This window comes from Mirounga leonina, unplaced genomic scaffold (genome assembly GCF_011800145.1).
Source record: "Mirounga leonina isolate KUSES-001 unplaced genomic scaffold, KU_Mleo_1.0 Mir_413, whole genome shotgun sequence".
Classification (NCBI taxonomy): Eukaryota; Metazoa; Chordata; class Mammalia; order Carnivora; family Phocidae; genus Mirounga; species Mirounga leonina.
This window is the reverse complement of record NW_023270734.1, coordinates 1,959,473-1,986,286: the sequence shown is the minus strand read 5'-3', so window position 1 is coordinate 1,986,286 and position 26,814 is coordinate 1,959,473. Positions and strand designations below refer to the sequence as shown.

General features: G+C 47.2%; 1 protein-coding gene across 1 annotated transcript in view; it reads left to right on the top strand.

The window, feature by feature from the left end:
- The first annotated feature begins 8,305 nt into the window (after positions 1 to 8,305).
- Positions 8,306 to 26,814, top strand: part of JCAD (junctional cadherin 5 associated) — a 40,677-nt gene continuing 22,168 nt past the window's right edge. The window contains exons 1-2 of the mRNA XM_034987203.1: positions 8,306 to 8,401; positions 20,370 to 20,705. Coding sequence (XP_034843094.1) covers positions 20,428 to 20,705 — 278 coding nt within the window. The 5' untranslated portion in view covers positions 8,306 to 8,401; positions 20,370 to 20,427. The remainder of the gene's footprint in view (positions 8,402 to 20,369; positions 20,706 to 26,814) is intronic.

Sequence of the window (26,814 nt, the reverse complement as noted above, 5' to 3'; positions counted from 1 at the left end):
AGGCGTCCCAACAAGAGTCCTCCTATTAAAGTGTTCTCTTGGAATCTTGTGATACCTGGGCTCCCTGGAAAAGTGAAGGTATCTCTAAATATCCTGCTTTACACAGTATCTGAACTGAACTCTTTATTTCAATAGCTTTAAGGAGGTCTAACACTTCATTTTAACCTGAAAATGCACATGCTCTCTGCAATACTATTCTCTTGTCTGGAAAGAAGGAAGGCAGGAAGGACAGAAGGAAGGAAGGAAGGAAGGAAGGAAGGCAGGAAGGACAGAAGGAAGGAAGGAAGGAAGGAAATGCCAATCTTGCTTTCCAATCTAAAAGACTAAGTGGAACAGTCTTAAAATTTGTTAATCATCTAGTATCTCTGTAACATTTTTTCCTATAAAAAGCAAATGAATATAGAAATAGTTTCCTCCCTTGGTTCTCAACAAACGAAGGCACTGTGCTCATAAGTTATATTTAGTTGCCCAAAACTGAAGATACTAATAGCTCGTGTTTGCAGAGGGCTATGATGTGCCAGGTGCTCTGTATTTCCCTTATTCATTCTCACATGAACCCGATGAAGAGGGCAGCAAAAGAAGAGCTCACATTTATGGAATGCTGACTCTGTACTGAAGACGTTCACAAAATATCTCATTTAATCCTCACAGATGAATTGTGGTTTGTTATCGTATAAACTGAGGCTCAGAGAACTGAAGACGCCCAATTCATAAACGCAACATGTAACTCCAAGCCAAATCTGCCTGACTCTGGAGCCTAAGTATTTCTTCCTTCAGGTTATGTTAGCTCCTGCCAAGCAGGGTAATTGGGAGGCACGTTACTGTCAATGCATTCAGCTTCCCCCAATGGGGCAACCACTCGCTTGGCAGGTAATGAGACCTACGGAGCCAGTGAAGAGGTGGGACCAGAAGAACCTTTCCGTAGGAGCAGGTTAATATTAGGATAGGTCATGAGCTGCTCTCAAACTTCAGGGCTCATTAGAATCTGGGAACTTATTTAAAAGGTGGGCTCCTTTATTTATTTATTTATGTATTTATGTATGTATGTATGTAGTATGTATGTATTTAGAGAGCGTGAGTGGAGGAGGGGTGGGGGGGTAAGAGAGTGGGTCTCAAGCAGACTCTGTGCAAGCCCAGTTCGGGGCTGGATTTCACCACCTCCAGATCATGACCTGAGCCGAAATCAAGAGTCAGTCGCTTAACTGACTGAGCCACCCAGGCGCCCCTGTCTTTTAACTTTTAATATATTCCTTTAAACATAGTTATTAAGACCTTAAAATTTAACATCAAATGGCTGAAAATCAGATTTGCTATCCTGCAATCACTTCAACATTAGAGTAATTTGTCCCCACATTCCTCACTCTGTCAGTATTTCCCTTCCCTATGTGCTCGTGCCCTACAGTTCGTTAGGAAAGCTGGGAAAAGTTAAAAAAAAATAATTGAACAATTTATTGTGAGGTAGCAGCAAAGAATTAGTAAGTAGGAAATGTACTTTAAAAAAAAAAAAGATTTTATTTGAGAGACAGAGCACGCAAGTATGAGCAGGGGCAGGGGCAGAGGGAGAGAGAGAGAGAAGCAGACTCCCTGCTGAGCAGAGAGCCCGGTGCAGGTGGGACTCAATCCCAGGACCCTGAGATCATGACCTCAGCCGAAGGCAGATGCTCAACTGACTGAGCCACCCAGGTGCCCTAGGAAATGTTCTTCTACATTTTAAGTTAATCCTTCAACATATAAAATCCATCATAACCTCATGTATAGGTTTGCCTACTGATAAACAGGTGGCCCCTGATAAAATAAACAGGTGGCCCTTGACCACGAATAAGAAAGGCAGTGTTCTCTGGAAAGGATATTAGTTTTGTTTATGAGTATCATCTGTTCCAAGAATGTATAATATTATAGCTCCATTGTATGCTGTATAGAGAAGGGGGGAAAAATAGGGGTGGGTTTAATACTACATCTGTGACTAGTTAGTTATGGTAACCTTCAGGTATTTGGTGGTTTCAGCAAAAGGTCTGATGCACATTCCAGGCATCCAGAACTATAGGGAAGACTGTAAAAATGTTTAGACAAAGAACGAATACATTCACTAGTTGACAAAACTAGAAAGTACATGCAGTTCCAGCTGACTTCAGAACTGTACTCCGTTTAGCCTCTGACGGCAGAAATGTGCTCTAGATTCGCAGGCGGGACAGAGGTTCTAGTGATGGCACTTGCAGGAATGGGGAGTCTTGCTGGGCCTTATCGGCAAAGCCTGGGAAAAAATGAACCAAGTTATCAGGGGAGGGTGGGTGACAAAAGAAACATTGCAGCCGCTGTCCTGGAGCTTACTCACCAGCGTTCTAGCCAAAGGAGACACTGGGTTCGGACTTTTATTGTTACTTTTTAACCACTGCTGATGAAAAGCTGACTTTCGCTAATGATTTATTTTCTTTTCTCTGAATTATGTTTCATGTCTATTGGTCGCCTTCCTACAAAATACTAATTATTCCCTTTGTCCTCTCTTATTTGCTTTTAGAAAATTTAATTTCTGGTGGGTTAAACCAAAGAGACAAATAGCATGCCATCTGCTTGAGATATACATCACCCAGGTTTTTAAGAGGCAAATAAGCAGAGTTTGAGGACAATAAGCTGTTTTTAAGGCAGAACACGGAAAAAGCAAAAGTAAAACTCAAAAAACAGACTTACACCAAGCAGATAAATAATTCAAGGAAACCTCGTCATTTTCTAAAAGTGTTGGCCGGTTTTCCTTTGGTAACCTTTGACCCTCAGCTGAGTGTTTTGACCCCACTCATCTGGTGAGGATTTATAACTCGGTATTTGTACGGTGTGAGTTTAAGTGATCATTTTCCGCTTCAGAGATACTCACCAATTCAGTTCAATAGACAATTGTTTCATCCAGCTGCCAAAGATAAGGTGCTAGGTTGTGGTAGACAGAGGGACTGATTTGTACTTGGGTCTCAATTTATAAAGGTGACTGAGTGACAACATGGAGAGGTCAGTGCCCCTGAAAGCCAAGAGTAAAGTTACTCACAGTTCCTCTAGAAACATGAGGCGTGGCATGCCATGCAGAGCCACGGCGGGGGGGGGGGAGCACCAGTGTCCATCAGGAGACAGGAAGGAGCACAGGGAAAGCATAGACCATGGCCTTTATTGTGGTCTCTGTGTAAAAGGCAAGGCATGGCTAGGGAAACAGCTGAGGATCGGCTGATCTGAATAACTCTAGTGGGCTTCAGGGCTGTAGGGGCGGTCCCAAGCCGGGGGACATCCTGGCTTGGGGTGTGACAGGTAGGTACGGAGGTGGTTTAGAGGATGGGCTCTCCATCACAGGGGGTTGGAAACAGCTGTGGCCAGTAGGTTGGCCCCCTACTATAATTGATGGATGCCAAACAGACAAACACAGAACTGAGGAAAACACGGTTGGGACAGGGGTGAACAATCCGTTCCACTGGGAACTCAGAATCTAGGAGCTGAACTAAACACATATGCCAAGAGAGCAAATGCTGGGTAGACCATGATACAGCATAGCAGCTTAAGCAGAATGCTGTAGGAACCTCACAGAGGCAAACACACAAAGTCATAGAAAGCTTTCTTAAATGGGAGATTGCCATTCTCTTCAACGCTCAACTAGAATCACTTCGAAATCATTCCACCCCAGTAATAGATGTTGCCCTTACATACATGGAAGGACACAAGTCAAGGCCTAGCCAAGCTCCTGGCATAGAAGAAACATTAAATGAAAGGTAGTTCCCACTTGTCTCTCACAACGTGCTGTCATTTCTGTGTTGCTAGCCATCACCGACTTATTAAAAGGCCAATAAGTCATTCTTGCCCCAAAAGGAAGCTTTTTTTTTTCTTTCTTTCTTGCAATTAATGTTGGTAACCAACTTGTTTCATTGTTGTTCACATAGTTCCCATTTCTTAAATAAAAAGTCACACGGGGTCAAAGAAAATGCTGGAGTTCTTTTTGGTTGATTCCTGATTAGCTGGTGTGTGATGGCAAGAGAAGCAGCTCAGGATTGCCCATGCCGGGACCACTCTGGTGCTGACCACACCTCTGTCTTCTCGAGGTCACATGTGCATCTCCCTTGTACCAGTGGGATCCCAGCCAGCCACTGTCATTCCTGGGAGGACAGGAAAACAGGATTTTCCTAATGAATCTGGCAAAGAATCGCAGACTGCAGGCAGGGGGATGCTTGGAATGTTCTGTCAACCACTAGTAAACAGCAACCCCCTACGCTAGGGTGGTGACAGGGCTTGGGAGAGAGGCAGAGAGGCTGTTTCCCATTAATGCGTAGCCTTATGGAGGAAAAAGCTGACGAAGAGGTAGCAAATAATTAAAAATGATTTTTCTCATGCAAAAACCATGCAGATTCACTGTCCTTAGAGTGAAGGTATAGGATTAAAAAACATTTGTGATTTCTCTCTTAATCCCCAGGATTATAAATTTTCTGTCTGGGCTGGTGCCAAATCGCGTAAATCAACAGTTAACAGATACCTCTTGCATTTTATTCCCGAGAGACTTTGCTCTGCTGCTCCTCACCATCACACAATGATGTTGATGACTTCTGTTTTTCGAATGTTTATCATGTTCCAATCATTCTGTTAGGCTTTTGACACACGATTTCTATTTCTTGTGCTCTATCCCTGCTTCTCAAACTTTCCTGTAAGAATCATCTGGACACTTACTGGACATTTCCCTAAAGTATAGATTTCTGGGTCTCAACTGTAGTAATTAGAAATTCTGATTGTGTCAGACGCGGATCAGGCTCAGGCACTTTCGGTCAAACCCCCAGTTAATCTTAAATGAAGTGGTCCATGGAATGCACTTTGAGAAACGGAGCTCAAGTTCCTGGTTAAAAATTACGCAGACTAGCCTCTGAATTAACATATAGCATGTCACTATCTAAAAAATAAGGTTTTTGGTACCTGTGGACATCAACATATGCATATGTTTACATAGTTATTATTGTCTGACTTTCAGAACGAGTTAACAAGAAGGACTTCAAGGTTTTATCAAGGACATTAATCTTTAAAAAAAATTAGAACTGGTAGTGTTTTTCAGACTAAGAAAAACATCAAAGAATATCTAAGTCAGCTAAAGGAAACCTTATAGTAGGTCATCACAAAAGAGCCCCAAAGCAAGGAGGGAGGAGGGTTATTTTAGGTCCTTGAAAAGGCAGGGAATTAAAGAAACAACGGTTTTGTCTTTTTTTTTTTCCTTTTTTCTTAAGAGGCCATTGAGCATTCTTTCTCTGGTCATCGCACATCTGCCCTGATGACTCAATAATCTGAGTTCCTTCCTGAGTCTGTGAAATCCCTTCTCTTGGACTCAGAGAAAGGCGGGGACAATCGGGCACCCAGGGCTGGATCTTGGCGCACGTTCCCTGGCCAGTGCTGGATTTCTAACGGCATCATGCTCCAAGTTGGTTTAAATCATATTTTATATCACATATCACAGAAGCAGCAGATAGATATTTTCCTCTGTGTTTAAACCTCCCCAAATCAAGCAGGTAGGAGGAAGGGACTGAAGTTGCATGAAAGCGGGGTGGGTGGTGATGAGAAGGAATGTGATTCTTCCTACAGTCAAAATAAAACTGATGCAGGTGGTTTCTGAGTTACAAAGCCCTGTTAGGAAAAAAATTCCTTTTTTTCTAAAAACACAACAACCAACATATGCATACATGCATATATAGAAGACATGAGACTACACGCGGATGTAGAGCTGGTTTCTCACGTGCCACGTCCACGGTCTCATGGCTGTGTACGGCTCACCAGTGTGGCACATTGGCCCAGTGGACCGACCTTACCAACTTTTATCCTCGTTTGGGGAAGCACCGCCCTCCCCTTTGCCTCTTGTCTTCCTACATTATAATTCAGACAGCCACCCCCTCATACTTATGTATCTTTTCAACCTTACCTCCTTCATCATTATTCTATTCTCAAATCTTCAGAAAAATCTCCCAGCTCCTCCACCGCCTTCTATCCTGTTTTCATTCTGCTTGTTCATTTCAAATGGCCTTAGTCATGGCTGGAAAGCAATAGAGTAGGGCTAGTGATGTATCAGTGCTGGAGAAAGAGGGAAGCCAAACAGTTTGAAATGAGGTTGTCATGATAAAGAGACAGGGCTCCGAAACCACAAAAGTCTTCAGAATTGCAAAGTCATCTTCAGAATCCACAGTAGCTCAATCTCATCAGCTTCCTCTAATTAAATCTGCCTTTATCAACCTTTCTGCTGAAACGCAATCTCTCATTAAACTTTATTTGGGTGGGTTTAGCTTAGTTCCTAGCATTGCTTCAATGTTTTGTTTTGTTTTTTTCCTACTACAACCATACGGCATTTCAGTTACATTATAAAACTTCTGTGGGTTTGACCCAGAAACCCAACAATATAACATTGTTCTAATCAGTTTGCTGGCTGATAAATGATCTTGCAGGAACATTTGGCTCCACATGTGTCTGCAGAGTACTGGGCATATATAGGTGTTCCACAAGAAAAAAAGTTATTTCATTGAGTTGACAAATTGAGGACAAATGGGAATTGCATGTCATTGAAACACTCTGTCCCTGAGAGACGAGTTTATGGCAAGAAGTAATGTCACCACTGCATAGGACTACGATTTTCCACAAAAGCCTCTGTGATTCATTTTCTTTTTTTCTCATCTTACTCCCTCAGCCTGGAGGTGATGTCCTTTGCCTCTGCCTAGACACAATGCAGCTGTCCTTCCGGGTGCCCCCCACAAAGCCTTCCCTGGCGGCTCCAGCCCACAGAACACTGTTAGTACAAATACCAGTGGTGGGAGCTGCCAGTTCCTGCACGTTCCCTCTGTGCCAGTACTATGGCTTTCCTAGGACAGGAGCACTATCCTTATCCCCATTTTGTCCGAGAGGAAATTGAGGTGGACAGAAGTCAAGTAAAACAACTAGAAAGTGGCAGAAGCACCCCAAATTGGGATCTGTGCCTTCCTCGAGCACCTGATCATGCTGTCCTGTCTGCCCCATCTCCCCGATGTGGTTTCCTTGGATGCATTATAGATAATGCAACACACAGCATTGGATTATATTGTTTTTCTTCTCCAGCACTAGTGTGTTTGGCTTTTTTTGCTTTCTTAGCCTATATGCTCCTTGTGGTTAGCGTTCAGAGCAGGGGTCTTTGGCCAGATTCTGCAACTTCTATCTGCATGCCTCCCGGAGCCCCAGCATCCAGGGCACCCCCTCATAGGACTGTGGTGAGGATTACGAGAAAATAATGCATATGAAGGGTTCAGACTGGGGTAGTCCATGGTGACAGTGCAAATAACTTTATGTATTACTGGTGTTGTGGCAGTGAGCACAACCCTAAATCCATGGTGTGACTAAGAGGTTTTCTAAAAATTCATTCTGCAGGGACTCCAGTCTGCTCTGCCATCCACGTTTGGCTCCGTGGACTTGACTTAGCCAACACCCTCTCCCTCTCCCCAACTCATCAGCAAAATTGAACACTTTATGTCTTTCTTCCACCCTCCAGAGTACAAGGACTTTTGCCCTTGAACAGACCTGGCAGCCGTCTAATTACTGCTGCCAGGGAAACATGCAGTGGGCGAGGAGTATCTGTTCATTCCAGTCTGGACTCTCCCACTGACCTCCTCCTACTCTCGCTTTTAGGCAAATCCCACTCCCAGCCTTAGTTTCCCCATCTGTCACAAGAGAGGATAGACTAACTGACCTCTAAAGTCTCCTTGAGCCTATAGCTAAGACTCTTAGAGGTCTTTTTTTAAACAAGGAAATCCCAAGCACTAAGCTGTTGTCACGGGCACCGTTTTCTGCTCTTCACGCCTTCCCTGATTGTGTTTTTGTGAAAGAGTATGGATGTATGGGTGTTTGTGTGTTTTATGTGAATGTCTTCGTGCATGTGTGTGTATATGTGTGTGAGTTTGTATGTGACTGTATATGCGTGTGTTGGTGTGCGTCTGTGTGTGATTATACATGAATGTGTGTGCATCTGTATATGAATATTTGTTTTGTGTATGTGTGTGTGTGCACATTAGCACAGGGTCAAAGCCGTCCAAACCCAAGTGACAGGAAAAGAGAGAAGGGTGTCCAGCTCACCTGTGCCTTTAGGGCGACCCACCCAGGCAGGGCCCGCACGAGGCGGGTGAGCTAGGCTCCCCACCCAGGTGCCGCCCCCCGGCGGAGAGAGCCAGAGCCTGGAGGCCGCCTAGCAGGAGGGGCGGGGCGGAGGGCGGGGCGAGGCGGGCGGTGGGCGGGGATCCGGGCGGGGCGAGGCCGAGCGGTGGGTGGGGCGGGCGGCGGCGGCTCCGGGCATGCTCGGCCGTGGTGGCAGCGAGCCGGGCGGGTCGCGCTGGTCCCCGGCCGGCCGGAGCGGCGGCGGCGGCGGCGCGGGGCAGCATGAGGGAGCCGCTCGGTAAGTCCCGGCGTCTCTCGCCCCTCCTGACTCCCGCCGTCCGTTTAGCCCGCTTCCATGGCGCTATGCGGGCCTCGCCCCCAGCCTCCCGCGCTCGCCCCCAACTTCTCCAGCCCGGACGTAGCTCCGGTGCGAGCCTCCCCCAGCTTTAGGGGATGTCCGCACCCCGCCCCGGGCGTCCCGCACGGTGCCCAGGCCGGCCGCCGCGGGCCCCACGCCCGCAGCCTCGGGGTGAGGGAGCGCCCGCTTTGCGGGGAGGGGGCGTCCCCGCCCCTCAGGCGTCCAGCCCGGGTGCGGGACTCCGCCGAGGGCCGCGGCTGGCGTTAGCGCTCGCGTGGCCCCTTGCGCGGGGAGGGCGCGGGACGGCGGGGGTCGCTGTCTCCCCTCTCGGCGTCCTCCCCGCCAGCCCGGCTCCAGCCAACCCCCCTTTCGCCTGCGCGCCCCGACTTCGCGGACATCACCCCAGGAACTGACAGCCGCTGCTCAGAGTCCCCGAGGTCCCCGGTTCCCACGGTGGCCGCCTCCCCCCTTCCCCCCTCCGCCGCCCCCGGCAGTCCGGACCAGCCCGCGGGACGTTGAGAGCTCGCCGCCGCCCCCCGCGCTCCCTGCTCGGGTCTCCGCCGGGCCTTGCGCGCCCTGCTCTGCGGAGTCAGGACCGCGGATTCGGGCGCTAACCGCCCTGCTTCCCAGCAAGTGCCTGGGGCGGCCCGCCCCGGCCGTTGGTGGTTAAGCAAAAAAAAAAAAAAAGGGAAAAGAAAAGGAGAGAGAAAAGGGTGGGAGAAAGGAAAGAGCCCCGCCTGAGAGTGCTGTAAATCTCGTTAATCAGCTCGTTTGTGGGATCTGGAGCCTGCCTGCCTGCCCGCCTGCCCAGGTCTCCGCACTCCGATCTCTTGAGCACCCTCGTTCCCCCCACCCTCCAGTCGCCATCAGATCACCCTAGAATGCTAGGGTTTGCGTAGATGCCCTGGCCACAGTGGGGTTCAGCACCTACAGCTGAAAACTCCCTTCTTGCTCCTTGTCATTGAGGTAGCGCCCAGCGCCTCAGATATTTCTGGGGGTTTGCAAAAGAAGCTGTGATTTCACTACTGGAGAAGAAATTAAAAAAACCTAGAACTCTACGCCAGTGCAACCTGGTCATGCCCTGTTCTTTGCTCATCCACACTCTCTAGGAGCAGAGGACTTTGGGGAATTAGCTTAGGCAGATCACCCTCCCCTCCACCCCCACACCCTGCCACCCTCATTCCCATCCCCTGCATCTCCTCCCTCTACCCCCATGCTCGCCTGTCCCTCCCTTAATCTAGTTGCCTGGCCTGTCTTGGGGAGAGGGATGAAGTAGTGTGGACCATACAATTGGGAGGTTTTCCCTATATCTTCTTGTCTTCCTTCTCTGACTTTTTGTCTTTTTAGGTTTGCAAAGAAATTTGAGATGAGGGTTGGAAGATGGTGTGTGTGTGTGCGTGTGTGTGTGTGTGTGTGTGTGTGTGTGTGGTGGGGACTTGGGTTGGGGGGGAGGGAGAGGATTCCTGGGAGAAGAGGGACATAGGATTCAGGCAGCCAGAAATACTTAGACAAAAATGGCAGACTCAGTATTCACGTGAGTGGTTGCAGGCTAAACTTCAGGAAAACAGTGCCTGATGTCAGGCAGTTTTAGAATTTAAGGTGACTGGATTAAGACCATGCAGCAAGGCAAGTGTGTATAGTTGTTTTAGAAATCACATGCAAATTCTATTTCAGGGGACTTGTGATGGTTTGCATGTGAAATTGGGAATTCGGTAAATTCATTTGGTTTCTCATAATGTTGTGTGGGTTTGAATTTTTACCTTGATATTAGGTGTCTCAATCTTGGCCACCAGCTGAAGAGCAGTCCTGAAGGTCCCTAACTATTACTCTGGGCAGACAGCATGTAGCAAACAGTTTCACTCCCCCAAGAGTGGGTGAGCAAATATTTGTTGAAGGAGGCCTTAATCTGCTGGGCCTTCCTCCTGGCAAACTTCACCCCTGTGCTGAAGAGAATGGAAGGTCAGGCCCTTGGCAGGCCCAAGAGATTTAAGGGGGTTGGGTGGGTGGAGAAAGTCTGTGCCAAAAAAAAAAAAAAAGAGAGAGCGAGAGAGAGAATTTTGTCTTTCTACCTCCTTGGACTAAAACTTCAAGTATTCACATGCTCTGGAGTGCTTGACAAGCTTATCAGAGTTATCTAATGACCTATCTGAGTAGTCACAGACTCCAGAGGTATAGGGCTTATCGTTCAATAGCTAGAAAATGTAACTAGAGATTGGAAGTACATAAGGAGAATAAATAAGGACCAGTTTTTCAGTTAAAACACACACACACACACACACAAATCTGAAAAGATCCTTAGAGTATAATTTTTTTTAAGTGCAGTTTAAAAATAAACTAGAAATGCTATCAGTAAAGAAAGCCCAGAAGTCTTTGGTTCCGCCAAGTTCTCATTGTCCTTGCTAGAGAGTCCTCTAGTTTGGGAGGACAGTAAACACCAACCCTGCTGTAGGAGTCCAGAGTTTCTCTTTTAATGAGCTTGGCGGGACTTCACGCTAATTAATCTAGGGAGAGTTTAGAACACAGAGCGTTGGATTTGAAACAATTGTTCTGTTGTAGTTTTTACTTTGATAAGCAAAGACTGTCTCTCTGAAATCCTATTTCAGGCCTATTGCTGAACCCATTACTGCAGTTTATTTGGTTTTTTAACAGATGTTGTTTTTCACCTCTTGGATGGCAAGGGTTATCTCACTCATTAAACCTTGTTATTGTGCTTTGTTTCAAGAGTCTATTGAGTTAAGGAATGCTGAGGGACACTCACTTGCTGGGGCTCGCAGCCCAGGGGAGGCGAGGTCAGTCTCCAATACTTTGATAGAGCCTTTAAACGCTAAAAGTCATTGAAAAACTATAGGAACTGCCCTGATACTAAAACCTCAGTTATCTCGATTTAAATTGATGGTATCTTGTTTAAAATTGGGATTATTACCTTTACTGTCTTTAAGTATATTTTCCAAAAACTTTCTGTAGACAATATAGTTGGGAACAGCCAGGCCAAACTGGTAAAGATTAATTATTAGACCACAAAATATCCTTGTAATTTGCTGCTTTTTGGTGATCTCTCTATAGCTTACCTCTAAGCTTGTTTCTTCTGTATGTACATGAAATAATTTGTTATAAAGGGACACCAAGATATATTTCAAAGAAGAAAAAAAAGGGGAGAGACAGAAAGCAACTGTAGGTGTATACAAAGAATAGTAGGAGAAATGGAAACCAAACTCTTGGTGGTGGTTATCTCTTGGCACAGTGGGGTTACTGGAACTTTTACTTTTTACCGAAACACTGAATTTTGCAGTGTTTACTGCTAGAATAACTTCACGTGACTTTTGCAGTTAGAAAATAATGTACAACTTATATGAAATAATTTAAACTTTAACATTATTATAAGACCTCGGCTCTTTTATCCTAAAGATATTTTAAAAGAAAACTATGTGTGTTCTAAGTTTAATAGACTACATCAGGAATCTTTACACATGGAGTTTGATTTACATGATGGTAGTGGGATTACATTCTAATCTGTTGTAAGTTTTACAGTTATTTTTGCAAATAGCCAAAAATTCCAGAAGATTTAAAAAATCTTATCCAATTTCACTCCTTTTCTTAATGACTGCTAATCTTTCAGAAATGTTAATGAGGTATTTAGGGTCTCATAAAAAGAGGTTGAGGTCGCCAAAGCAATAATTGTGTGGCAGAATTTAGAGGTGAAAGAGGTGACAGGAGTGTGTGTGTGTGTGTGTGTGTTCACACAAGTCTTGGGGGGAAAAGACAGAAAGTTAGAAGAGATAGTATTTATGAAAATAATAAAGTACATAACATTTGGTACTTTCCTTCTCTTTCTCTGTGTTTTGGAATCAGTGCCTTAACACTGACCCAACCCAGCAAGATTAGCATTCCAGGATCCTTTTGATCTCAGACCCAAGTTTTTCACCTCCTTTTTTTTTTTTTTGGTCACCTTAAAGAAACTGAACTCAGTGATGTTTGCTCTACTAAAATTAATGCTTCACAGATTAAATACGCTTTTTATGTTTAGGAGATTTTAACAACTTGAGGGCTCTGGCAAGAGCCGGCCATCACACTGTTGTGCAATGGTAACAACAGTGTGTGAGCGCTTACTGTCCCAGAACTTCACCTGGGACTGTGGAGGTCTTGATTGAATTATTAAGACTGAAAAGAGAAATGGAATCCTACTGCTCATAATAAAACACATAGTTCTGTGATTTAAAAAAAACCCCTAGAAAGCATTAGATGTCCATATATCAGTTAGCAACGTGCCCCACTGCTTCGTTTTAGGTCTTAGCCATTTACCTCTTGTTTAAAGCAAGTACTTATATATTAATCATAGCATTAGACTGAAAAGTTGTCAGTTGAAGAAATATTTACAGTGAACTGCCAACAATTTGAGGGACTAATTACATCTTAAGTATGGAATGTCAGTGAATATAACTGCGAAGTTTTAGGTTTTCTAGAAGAGTAACAATGTCTCATCAAGACCTTTATGATGCTGTTTGTAATCTTGTATTAGATTTTATCAGCAGAACATGTAACTTTTGGCTTACTGGAAACAGGTTATACGACACATGTACCATATACTAGACCCTTATAACCTTATATAATTCACTGTTCGTTTATTCTTTTCTTCAGTGTTTCTTTTATTTTCATTAAGTCTTCCAAATTCTCAAAGATACATTTTCCTAATCCTACTTAAGAAACTGTTCTTAATTTTTTTTCTTTTTTTAAAATATTTGTTTTTAAGGTAAACTCAACCCCCAACATGGGGCTCGAACTCACAACCCCGAGATCAAGAGTTGCCTGTTCTACTGACTGAACCAGCCAGGTGCCCCTAAATTTTTTTCTGATGGTGAAATCATATCAAGTTAAAGTACATGAAAGTGCCGGTATTTGACCATTTTTTTTTCCTGCAACATGGCAACTTCCTATGGTTCTACCAAATATATTTCATGACAGGACCTCATAAAATATAGTAAAGTATAAATAAAGACATTAAAAAAACCAGAATCCCCTATCACCTTTGATATTTTGATATGTTTCCTTTTGGTGTCTTTTCTCCTGTGTGTGTGTGTGTGTGTGTGTGTTTGTGTATGAAATTGCTATTGTACAGAACATAGGGTTTTGTATCCTGTCTTTACTATTTAATGTGGTGCCATGAACATTTCCCTGTGCCCTTGTATATCTGAAAACATGATTTTATACATGCATATACATATACTAGTCTACCATGTGGATGCATCAGGATTTTTTAAACCATATCTTAAAAGGACATTTAAAAAATTAGACAAATTTGTTTGATCTAAATTTTTATTTATTATAATTAAAACTTGGGTAAGTATCTTTATAGATGACGTTGTGGGTATCTCTGATTATTTCAATAGGATGGATTCCAAGATAAGATTATTAGCCCATAGGGTTTCCGATTTTTGAAGATTTTATAGCATGTCAATCACTTTTAAGAAAGGAAATACCCATTTACACACAGATGCCCCCCACATAGTCATACACCCACAAATAGGAAAACCCTTCATCATGCCCTCGCCTACAACAAATACTGCCTTCTGAAAGCTTCAGTAATTTGATCAGTGAATAATAGCATTTTGGTTTAATTTGCATATCTTTGATTACTGGTGAGAGTAAACATCTGTTTTACATTTTTAATTGGGTATTGTCTCATTCCTTTATTAATTTTCAGTTCATGTTCGAGGCAAATTTTAAAAAGGAAGAAAAGTTTTGGTTGATCTAATGTGTTTTTTAATAGTTTTATTTCACTGTCTTGGGGAGCCTTGTAACTGTAAATATGAGAATAAAAACTTTTTATTTTTATAAATGTAAAGGGAGAAGGAAATGGTACCTGTTACAAAGTAACATTCATGTGCCAATCTCAGCCTCTGGTGATGAGCATGCCTGTAATAGACACACCACAACCTAGACCATAGCATCTGCAAGGGAGGGTGTTGAAAGGGCTTGTGTCTTTTTGTTCTTCAGCACAGAGCCCCGTGCCTGGCACGTTCACTGTGACCCAAGTGTCCTGAGCGATATAAGTTGGAAGAAGTGTTCAATACCTGTGCTCCAGGACTTCTGGATGGAGAGTTACTAGCTGGTGTGCTCTGTGGCCTCAGCACCCAGCCCCGCCGCCTCCTCTTCTCTGTATGTGGCCATTCAGCTCTGCTCTCTTGGTTGGCCTTTCTGGGTGCTAATGGGGCCAAGGTCAGAGGTTCTATCTTTACATGACCTATTCAGCTTTGCTCTGTGTCATGGCCACAAGCTGTATCTTTTTTACTGTGGCCAGCTGACTTAGAAATGCATGCTGTTCATCACAAGGGTGAACAGGCTTGAGAGAGGGACAGATTTCTAGAGCTAGAAGGACCCCGAAGAACTTCTAGTTCAACTTTATTTTACTTCTTCTGGAGAAGACTGAAGCCCAGGGAAGTTCCCTTCTTTGGTGCAGTGTCTCAGGCCCAATTCAACATAACAGATACGTACTGAGCAACGTGGAGAAACAGAATCTCATCCCTACAGTGAAGGAGTGGACAACTCTGTGCTTAAGTACTCATGGCTAATATTTAAAGAACTTAGAAATCTACCACAAAATAAAATTACTTGAAGTGGTCTCATTCAGGTTTTTCGGATGGGACAAATAATCTGATAAAAATCCATTTGGAAGTGATTTGGGGAAAGATAATCTTGTGGGGCTAGGTTGGTTAAATTAAAATCAAAGTACCTGTCATCTTCTCCAACCAATAGTTATTTATGATTTCTGTATTTCTCCTAAATGAAGTGACCATTATCTTAGTTACCCAAGACTAAAATCCATTGCACTTCTTTTCTTGAAAATTACCACCCTTGCATGTTTCAGTAAAAGAGACTCATAACTGCTTGTCCCCACGTCTGTCCTTGTTCTAACCACTTTCATCCTCCACCTTCCTGCCAGACTGTCAGACAGTCTTTCCCGTTTGTCCAAACACTTCTGTGGTTTACCAGTGCCTGCTCACACGAAGTCCAAATCCTATCCATGTTGTAGATAAGAGTGACTATTTCTGTATCGATCATTTTTCTTTTAGAATTTAGGGGTTTTTTTTCCTCAAAGTTTCCCCTTCCTTTCCCATTTATCATGGATGTAGTTTGTCTGCTTCTCAGAGTCATGCAACAGGTTTTATGATAGCTCTGTAGGAGCCTGAAACCAAAAATGATCTGAGGTCTGCTCAAGGTCACGAAGCAATGACAGTCTATTTGTGAATGAATCCTATTCCTGAGCACTTAAAATTAATACTAGCCCTGCCATCAAACCATCACAGTCAAGCGAGGCATTAGGCCTTGTGCGTGGGTACACGTATGCATGTACGGGTGGACACGTATGTACATACGAGTGTGCGCATGGCCTGTGTGTGCCCGGTGTGCTTAAGGAAAGAATCCTGTAGAAGAGCCATCCTAATCCAAGGGAACAAAGGAAATTTTTTTCCTTTTAAATACAGTTTTTCATTTTAATGCCACCATGCCTTCCATCTTTTCTTGTTTATTTTTATGCATTATTGGATAAATTAGGAAACTTCTGTTGTTTAATAGGAAGGAACTTTAGATGGGCAAGCCTAAAATAGAGGCAAGTAGCAAGGGCTTTGAAGCTAAACAGACCTTGGTTTGAACCTCAGATCTTCACTTACAAGCTCAGGCTCTCAGCCTCAGTTTTCTTGTCTGTAAAATGGAGACATTCATGGTTACCTTAGAAGCTTGCTGGGAGCATAGAATGAAATAAAGTGTGCTTTCTCTTTTAACCTGTTTGTTCTTTTTTTTTTTTTAAGATTTTATTTATTTGTGAGAGAGAGAATGAGAGACAGAGAGCATGAGAGGGGGGGAGGGTCAGAGGGAGAAGCAGACCCCCTGCCGAGCAGGGAGCCCGATGCGGGACTCGATCCCGGGACTCCAGGATCATGACCTGAGCCGAAGGCAGTCGCTTAACCAACTGAGCCACCCAGGCTCCCAAACCTGTTTGTTCTTATGTTAAATGTTTCCTCTGTATGAATGGTATTTAGATATTCATGCGATGAAAAAGATATTTAAAGTGGCTTCATTTGTCTCTTGTGTTCTGGTCCAGCCCATGCTGGATGTCACCCCCATAGCTGAGATTGTATCTGGACACCTGCACTGTTGTGAACACTCTTCCTAGATGTTCCACTATGAGTATTCAATACAAGGAAACAAACAAAAGTAGTGAAGGAAAAAATTTCTTAAGTGAACTGTCTGGAAAATCATACTTACAGTGTAGGTCTACCTTGAGGTGGAGGATTCGTTTGGCTTAGAAGCAATCTTCCAGAAGCTTCCTTGACCCCTTGAGATCAGGTTAGGGTCCCTTCTGCCTATTTTCCTGCAGTCTATACAGCAAGACAGTAAGATTCTCAGGGGCAAAGAATGTGTCTTATTCATTATTATAGTTTCAGGGCCTGGTGCATTATAGGCCCTCAGGACTTGTATCTTAATGTTTTGGACTATATAAAATAATACTGTTCTTAGTGACTTAGATGGAGATTGAAGTATCCATCCAAGATATATGGGTGATATAAAGCAGGCATGACCTTGGAAATCAAAAGTTACATCCTAAGTGACACAAGAGGAATTGGGAAATGGTCTGAATTTCATAGTGAAAATTAATAACTGATGTGAAGTCTTTCCATAAGGCAAGTAACTCTACAAACTAGGGCCACTGTAGCATGCTAAATCCACCATCTTGTGTTTACGTGCTGATTTACACTTTTACACATTCTTACTTGGTCCTCAAAACAGTCTGGTGGGAGGGGAAGAGAGGAGCATTGCCATTTAGCAGCCCAGAAGACTGTGGTTTGGTGCAGTTAGTCACTTAGTCCAGGGGTCACGGCTGGGACGGTGTCAGCATCACACTTGATACGGCATTATTTTAACTGTACACATACCTTTCCAAGTTGTTAAATCTAGTGTTCTACTAACTTACGTTTATGTCCGATTTCTCTGTGTTTGTCTTTACAGCAAGAGTTTGAGCTGGTGGGTGGGCGATCCAATTAATTACTGTTGATTTAGAACGCTGGTATCTCAGGATCAGAAAGAAGCTTTAAAAGGGACAGTTTTTTGTCCAGCAGTTCACCGGAGGCCTGTCTCCTCAGCCACATCAGCGTCTTCTGGTGGCCGCTGGGATCGATGTGTCCGTGATGGGGCGCTTGCTACCTCTTGAGGCAGCCCATTAAGTCTTAAATAGATAAGGATGCTAAAGAAAGTAAGCTGAATCTGATAGGGATCGGAAAAAACTATGTCGGTTTCAGGGGAGCAGTGATGTTCAGCAGGGCTGTGGAAATGAGGAGAAACCCCGGCTCTGAGTTGGGATCCGAGGGTGCAGAATGTCAGCCGAAGGGAGAGAAGCCCTCGTGGATGGGGTGGCGGCTGGGAACACTCGTTTGGGTTGTGGGGCCTGCGGGTCACCCCTCTCGTCTTGGCTTACCTGCACGGCTCCGGGCATGCTGGAGTGGCTATGCTTCGTGCTCCCGCTCCCCACGGGAACCTGGCCTCCGTGAGACAGAACAAGTTAGACGTTTCCAGTAATCAGTACACCTTTGACCTCAGACCTGTAAGGTCAAGTTATGGCTCTTAGACTTTGAATCTTTTTTGGAAGACGGCTTGGCCTGGGTCGTCATGCCACTCGAGGGTTTGCGAGATAGGATTACCCTGCTGACGTGGCCATGCAAGACCAACTGTACCAACTCCTCCCCCAGGAGGAGAATGCCCCACATGCATGCTTCTCCCACCCTGGCAGTGGACTGCAGCCCTGCTGGCTCTGTGGTGGACATGGCCCTCTCCTCTGAGTGCTGCATGGCCGCTTGGAGGATAGCACGCTCGGCTTTTCAAGAGCCTGACCTAGTACGAGAGAGAAACTGAGTGTAGTAAAACCTAACTTCCAGTGTTAACTGTGGTGCCCGCTGGATGTGGGACATTGAGCCAGCCTGTGTGGGGACCCTCCCTGGTCTAGGCTACCAGGATTGTGTTGCCATGTCATTTCTTTTTTTTTTTTAAGATTTTATTTATATGACAGAGAGAGACAGCGAGAACAGGAACACAAGCAGGGGGAGCGGGAGAGGGAGAAGCAGGCTTCCCACGGAGCAGGGAGTGCGATGCGGGGCTCGATCACAGGACCCCGGGATCATGACCTGAGCCGAAGGCAGACGCTTAACGACCGAGCCACCCAGGCGCCCGCCATGTCATTTCTTTACTTCTGAGATAACTGTACCCCAAATCTATATCCCCTCTCTCATATACACATGCATGCAGTTGAGCTAGTGAACTCCTAATCATTCTTCCAAACCTAGCTCAGATGTCCCTTTCTCTTACTTGTGCATTCATTCAACAGTTATCTATAAGAGCCTACTGTGTGCTACGTGCTGGGGGGGCGGGTAGCCCTGAACAAAATGAGGACCCTGGCCTGGTGGCCTGGCCTCTGGGTTCCCATAGTCCTGTGTTTGTAGTGGGATCACTTTCCCCTGCAGACTCTAGTCCAGTGACTTGCTCTGTTGAATCAAAGAACAAGTGCTCGCCGCTCTGGTCCTTCCATTTCTACGTGAATGACCCAAGTGTTACAACCCCCTGCAAGACCCGTAGCAGGGGCGTCAGGAGGGGCAGAATTGCTCTGGAGAGTTTTCCACCAGTACAGTAACTGCCAGAGCTCGTCAGCCTTCCATGAATTGTGGGGACCTAATGGGAAATTACCACTTCCAAAGTCTGATGCTCTCTCTCTGCTGACGGCCGGGACTTTTGGGGGCCCCCTCCCCCATCATCTAGCACGTGATGAAGAGCAGGGAGGCGCCCAGTCAGCAGAATGGCACGGCGGGCCCCAGTCGGGATTGGCACGGGCAGGAAGCACATGTGTCTCCCTTTCACCTGTGCGCGGCCCGCAGGCATTTCCCGGCCATTGTTCGCGGGGGCTGCCAGCGCGCTTTCCGCCCTGGCCGAGCGGGGCTGCCGCTGGCCTCCTCCTGCAGCTCTTCCAGGCGCGGCCCATCCCCGAACCCCCGGAAGACACAGGAAAGAAGATTCCCTTGTGTAAAAATAAACATGGCAGCCCCACCTGTTTTTACACATGGGCTCTCAAGTCCCTTCCTTTTGTTCTCGGCAGGTGCTGGGGCCTTAGGACGGCGGCCCCCCGGGAAGGAGGCGCTGTTGAAGTCATATACCCTGCTGGCGTCTGGGATGTGGCCACCCCAGGCTCAGAGAGGGAAAAGCTGCCCCAAGATTTCTTGGGGGAGAAATCTGATTCTTACAGATTTCCTGGGGGAGGGGAGAAGTGTGGGGTCCCCGCTGTGGTGCCGTCCAGGGGCTTCCCCCGCGGCCCCTCCTGGGTCAGGGCTCGGCTGCTGACAGGGCCCGCTCGGCCCTCGGAGAGCCAAAGTAGGGCTACAGGATGGAAGCGCGAAGGGTAATAAGGTAAAGCCGGGCACTAGTCGTTGCTCTTTTTAGAGACTCCCAGGCGTAATTGTGGCTTCCCCCACAATTACACAAAAATAAATCTGTGTTTATTTTGTCCTCTCTGCTTACACCCCTTGTTTTCAGAGGACGGGGGGGGAGGGAACGGTGGACACTGTTAATCATCTCGTTGCTTAAACATGGTCCCAGACTCTGCTACAAGAGGCTGCCGGCAGAGGGTGGGGCCCCCGGGTTTCCCGCCACGTCCCTCGGGGCCCGTGCCGCGTCCACGGCCACCCTCTCGGGTTGAATGTGATGGAGAATAACTTCAGGCAGAGCGATCCTTGCTTCTTCCTGGCCGATGCGGGCACCGTGCTGTGCGCATAACCGGGCCCTGGTTTTGGTTGGAGTAAGGGCAGCGGGAGGTGTCGGGCGCGGTTCCGGGAGCATCAGTGACTCCTCACAAACCCGCTCTCTGTTGTCCCTTCAGTGTGGGTCCTGCCAGTGCCACGGTCCCAGGGGCTGAGCTTTGATGAAGCCGGGGCATTATGTACAGCGTAGAAGACCTCCTGATTTCTCATGGATACAAGGTGTCGCGAAGTATCCCAGCGCCCGGCGAGGATGAGCGCGAGGGCCACCGGCAAGCGAGGAGCCGCACCAGAGCTGGCCAGGGCCTGCTGAATGGGTGTGACCATGGCCCGGCAGCCCTCCCCCCCAGCAAGCCGTCCCAGGGGAAGGGACACGCGAGCACCTCAGAGAACAGCCACCGTGCTCCCAGAGCCCATGGAGAGCCCCAGAGCACTTCTTCTCGAGCTTCTGAGCTGGGGTAAGCGTCCATGTGAACCCACCATTGTCTTTTGTCTTGGGGATTTGGCAGTGGGTACGGAAGTCAGATCCCTCAGTGCCTGTGTTTGGCTGGAGCCGGGGAGGGAGAGGGTGAGAGACAAGGACACTTCTTTCCACTGGGGTATCTGGGGTGTTCAGGCAGCACGGAGCCCAGGGCCTGGCCATAGGAGGCCTTCAGTAAATAGTGGTGAGTAAATGAATCCTATCACGTGAAACACACGGCATTCTAATACCCGCCCTCTCTTTTCCCTTACAAGCTGCTCATATTGCCTCAGCTAGGAATCATTTCAAAACTCTGTAAAAGCTAGTTTCTGTCAGGCACACATTCCTAGTCCATTAGGCTTTCTTATTAATAGGTTTCAATCTTGTGTACATTACAGAGTTGAAAGAGGTATATATCGCCCTCCATGTGTGATGAAGAAAACCTTTCTTCTTGTATATGCGTATAATTCCACTGGCTCCTGACCCATCTTTCCCTTGCACACACTGGCCCCCATATAGGTGTCCCGTCTGAATACAGCTGTATCTGTGGGTGTTTTCTTACAACCAACCAGAGGGCAGGTTGGCTGGGGGAGGGAGGGCTAAAAAAGAGGGAATTCGGGCAGCTTGCCACAGAGCCAGCATGGGAGAGGAGCCCTGCGACCCCCATGCACACAGTTTGAGGCGAGAGGAAACCCATGTCATCACTTCATAAAAGTGTGTTTGTCCTCAGCACTGCGTTGGGACTAGGCTCAGCCTGGGGGAGGAGGGCTCTGCCGGTTGAGAGCATGTTATGTAATTGTGCGTAACTGACAAGAAATGGACCCACGCACAAATGGAAGCAGAAGCCTGTCTTCAAAGGAAACAAACAAGCAGAAAACCAAGCAAACAAAAAGGGGAGTAAATTCAGTCTCAGGGAAATGAACCCACCTCCCATGGTTCAAAGTCACCTTTTCGCGGAGAGGATCTTCCTTGTTGGTTGGCAGCTTTCAGATGAAAACGGGAGGGATTTTATTCTTAAAATGTACAGCATTCAGCACCTTGGTTATCGAGTGAAAGCGAAGGCGATCAATTGCCCTGCTGGTGCCCGGGGAGGTATGAGCGGGTTGATGCTGCCCCGGGAGCTCTGTTTCTCCGACCACGGATGTGGCAGGGTCAGGAGGAACCCCGGAATGGAAAGAGACTTAAAGCTGCTTTTTTTAACCTTGCCCTTCAGACTCACACTTGTGTCCACTACTGTCTTGGGCGTCAGTCTCTTTTCAGCCATGTGCCCTGAAATACCTGCCCACGCTGGATTTGGGGAGAGGCCGCTTACGCATGAGTCGGCAGAGTTAGGACAGCCCTAATCACACTACGCAGACTTGCGCACGATTCTGTCCTGCCTTCTGTTGCTTCTAGCTTTTGTGCTGAGTGTGTCTGTACCTTCTGTCTCGGATTTCAGGGCACTGAGGCTCTCCACTGTGTCTGTTCCTTCCTATGTATTTGCTTGTTACAGTGCTGGATACATAGTGTGTCTAACGTGTGCTCATGGATTCAGTTCTTTCTTCCACCGTTGTAACAACTGTTGAGGAGCAGGAGACTCCATTTGTGGCAGTGGAATCCCTGCAGATGGGCGTTGTAGGCTGTGTGGGGTCTCCCTCAGTCTCACAGATCAGAGGAAGGGGCAGTAAAATCCCCTCTAGAATTCGGGGCAGGCCGCGTGGCTCCCAGCCTCATCTACAACCTGCTCAGATGTTCTAGTCCCTTAGTGCTAACAGGCTGTTGAGACCACAAGCACTCACAGCCCAGCCTCTAGGTAGGTAGGCATAATCGGATCTATAGGCAGTCTTTCTTTCTGTCATGAGTAAAGTGCTCATGTAAGTAGCTTTGGGTAGCACTGGGATGTCTTCATACAGATGACAGAGTTCTCGACAGATCCGGCCATTTCCCCCCACCCCCACCCCATTTCTGAGGTTGGCTGATTAACTTATGAGATGTAGGGTAGCTTTTGGATGGAAGGTTGCCTTGGGGAGTAAAAAGAATATGCATACATGTTTGCAAAACTCCATGCCAGTGCCCAGAGCCTCAGAGACCAGCTGCAAGGCTTCCTGGGTTGAATTGAAAAGATGTTTTCTTCCTTTAGTAGCTTATAGAGAACTGGAAACAGGAGGCAAACAGAAAAGCGAACAGAAAGGTAGGCAGGAGAATTTCTTTTCAGGAAAAAAAATGTCTCGAGAGGAAATAAATAGGTGCTAGGAGTTAAAGCCTGGAAATTGAAGAAAAAGAAAACCCAACAGTACTTTGGCTTATGTGAATTCTGAATCGGGATGAATCAGTGGTTCTCTGCCAAGTCCCAGCCTTCCGTCTGCTAGGTCTTGCTTCCTGCCTCTCCCACACAGTAACACTTGGGGCTGGTCTCTGGGTCTGGAGGGGCAGATGGGGCCCCCAACTCCAAGCCAGCAGCCCAGGCCGGCTCAGGAGGGCCTCCTCTTCTGGCAGTGTCTTGGGTGGGGTGAGGTTTGCCCTGGGGCGTGTCCCCACACCACAGGCCTGGCCTCAGTGCCCACGGCCTCCCCAAAGAAGATGGTCAGAGTGGTTGGGAAGGCCACAGGGGCCCAAAGAAGGTGGTTTTGTCTTATTCTGGTAGGATGGCAGGTTAGCAGTGTCCTTACAGCCAAAGGACATGAAGCCCAGAGCATGTCGTAAGGGCCACTCACTCAGGACCACAGCGGAGGGACGCCCGGCTTGGGCCTCAGGCCGGGGCTGCCAGGCAGGCTGGTGGCCAGCTCTCCCCACGTGAGGCCTGTCCCCGTTTGAAAGGGGCATGGGATTCTCTGCTGCCGTGTGGGGGACTGTCGTCTCTCACTTCCTTGTCCTCTGCCCTCCCCCTGGCATGCGCGGATGTGCAGTGTCTCTCAGAGCACAGCTGCGTCCCTTTCCTGTCTGGGGCGCTGCATGAGGGATGCATCCTGCCGTACCTAGATGAGACGCGCGTGCGCAATGCTGCCACTCCGTGTGTGTCGTAAGGGCCACGTTGTCCCGCGTCGGGGGCCACGCCTCGAACGTCAAGGTGGTCTGGTGAGAATGATGCACTTTGGTCTTTTCTTCAGTAATTAACCTCGGCTTCCAGCAGCGTTTCTTATGTAAGGGCTGGTTAGATCCAGTTAAATTGAGAAAGAAAACCTCAAATATGGAGCCTTGACTCGACTTTGCCTGCGATGTCAACCCCCAGCTCGGGATGGGCCCCACGGGCTTCCGCCTCCGCCTCCAAGCCCGAGTCCTGTGCCCTCTCCTGGGCACACCGCTGTGTGCTCTCTGTGCACCAAGCCCTGCCTGGGACGACCCAGAGCCCTCCTCCCTAGCCCCTCCTCCTAGCTCCCACCAGCAGCCCCTCCTATCAGCTTGCCTCTGGGGGAATGATTCGCTCCCGGGTGTTCTACCAGCACCGTCTCCTGGTCCCCAGGATTGTCCGCTTCCCGAAAGCTGACACCATTGCGAATTCATCTCTGGTTTTGCTAACTCCTATTAAGGAATTTTGCGTTTATTAAACACTCAACACATTTTTTTAAAATAAATTGGATGAAACCTAGTACTTCTATGCCCAGGCAGTTGTGGAAATGCTGAGTATTTCAGAACACTGGGAGAAGACGGGATGGGAAGTAGAGAAGGTTTTTCCAGTGAGAGGACCCGAGCGAGGCTGGTTTGGGAAGGTTCCATTGTGGAAAAGAGGGGCACCGACTTCCCAGGCTGGGCAGCCGAAGAGGCAGTTTTGATGGCTTTGTCCACACCACTACCTCCTGGGGGACGAACAGGGTGGAAGGGAAAGGAAGGAACAGACACGGGACTCAGCAAAAGTCCCAGGAGGCCGAATAGCCTCGGCAGGGAAGTGTCCCTCCTTTGTAGATTCTGTGGGTGCAAGACCCCAGCCCGCTCGAATGACAGGAGCAAGTTGTCCTGAGGCTGTAATGGGGAGTCTTGCGGAGCCCACAGGTAGGAAATGAAGACGAGCGGGGCCTCATTGATGTGGGGATGAGAAAGCTGGGACCCAAGATCGGTAGTCAGTCGCCCTCTCTCGGGGTCGTGAGTGGTTCCCCTGGGGGCCTCTCCGCTCTCTGTCCCCCATTGTCACCTGGCTCTGCATCTCCCGGTGCTTCTGCTCCCTCCTTTGCAGACCAGCCTCTTCCCTTCACTGACAGCCCCTACTGGCTAGTAACTTTGGCTCAGAGTGACTTTTGTTCTGCTCTTGCTTCTACGTGATGGTTTAGCTCAGGAAGCCCCTGGTGACCACCACCCATGCCTCTTAAATTTTTGAGAGAAGGACTCAGTAGTTGGGCTTGGGCCTTGGTTAGCACCTCTCAGCCCTGTCCCATCAGCGGGGACAGGGAGCAGGGGCTGGATAGGGGAAGAGAGGGTGGACGGGGAGGAGGGGATGACCAGATGTGGATGTCTGATCTTCACCTGCGCTTGGTAAAGGGGCTGCGGGTGAGGGAGGCGAGTGCTGACCATGCACCCCCAAACATGTGCTCTTTTCACAGGTCATTCATTTAGTAACTCCAGAGACTTGGCATTTCCCCCTTAAGTCAGTTACTCCGGAGAGCTTATCTCGAGGCTAAACCACTCCTAAATGGTCTCGGTTAGCAGATTGTGCTGCTGGAGCTGGCTGCAGGCTTTGCACGAAAGTCACTCACATGGTACAGGAAAAACCTCACGGGCCACATCAGATGTCACTACAGGATCGACAGGTTCATAGCTGGGAAACCACGGGTGTCTTAAAACTGCAGACAGCATTCTATATATCACATGATTTGGTGCTAGATTTTTAGTGTGTCCTCCTTCTTGCTGTATAACCAACAACAGATACTTCTGGAGTGCATCATATGTAACGTCTGTGTCCTCCCTCTGGCAATATGGAAAGGATGTTTCTGAAAGCTTACATTTACATCTGTGTTCAAAGATTATAACGAGAGGTTCATCAGTTTGCATGAAGTTGAGCCATCAATGCACATACTGTGTTGTTCCAAGGCTGGGTTGTCCACACGTGCGCGTGCGCGTGCACGCACCAAGATTAAGGAGAGAACAGAGGAAATGGGCATAGGGGAAAAGCGAGCTGTTATCTATACATGGAGGAAACGGCATGCTTAAGATGTAAGTAGCCATTACTGCATAATACTTCGCTACTTTTAAAATATGTAGAAGGCTGTTATCAGGCATTCACGGTTTCCTTACTGTGTTTCCGCTGAAAGACTATAATCAGAGGAAGCTGTAAAATAACTTAACATAGCAGGAGTTTGGATCTGAAAGTCATACCATAATAGGTTCTTCTCTGCTTGGCCCCAGGAATTCTGGTAAAGCTGTTTGTTAGTTAACCATGAGAATAACTTGCAATTACATCTTGTCATCAGTGGCAGGCGTCACTGAGGAGAGACGTAGCAACCTAGACGAGTCTCTGATGTGGTAGGGGCCTCATCTTGGGAGGTTTCTATTTGATCAGCAGACGTCTGCTCTCGATGGTGCTACTGGATATGGGAAACAGTCACTTCTCAGAGGCTTTTTAAGCTTCTCTCAAGTCATAGCCTGCTTATAATGGTTTTCCAAAAAGGAAGCCTTCAAGTTTAACATCTGTTTCTGTGTATCTGTTTTTCTTTACAAAATTATATTTCCACAAACATTATTTGTCTTTTAGCTGCTTGCTTCATATCCTAATTATTAGGTGGTATTATTCTGACCTCTTCACAGAGGAAGGTCCGAATTGTTTGAGCTGGTGAGTTCGTGAACACACATGGCAGATTCCGACCCCCTATGCTTCCCACTGTCTTTTTGGTAAACCCTTCTTGCGAGGTGCCTTGTTCTGGTTGTAAGCGCTGCCACCATCCAGACATGCCTGGAGCTGGTCCCCCCTCCGGCACACACTCTCAATGTAGCTTTCCTGTTGCCAGTGCTTCCCGACAAGAAGCAGGTTAGACCCTCTGAACATGAGACTTCAGGAAGAACAGCGATGATGATGAGGAGGTGCCTCTAGAATTAATGGGGAGACTCCAGCAGCACAGCCTAGAGCTTCATTGGTCTGGGTAGCTGGGCCCTGGTCAAGAGGAGAATTGTGAGTTGAGTGCCTTCTTTGGTCAGAGAACTGG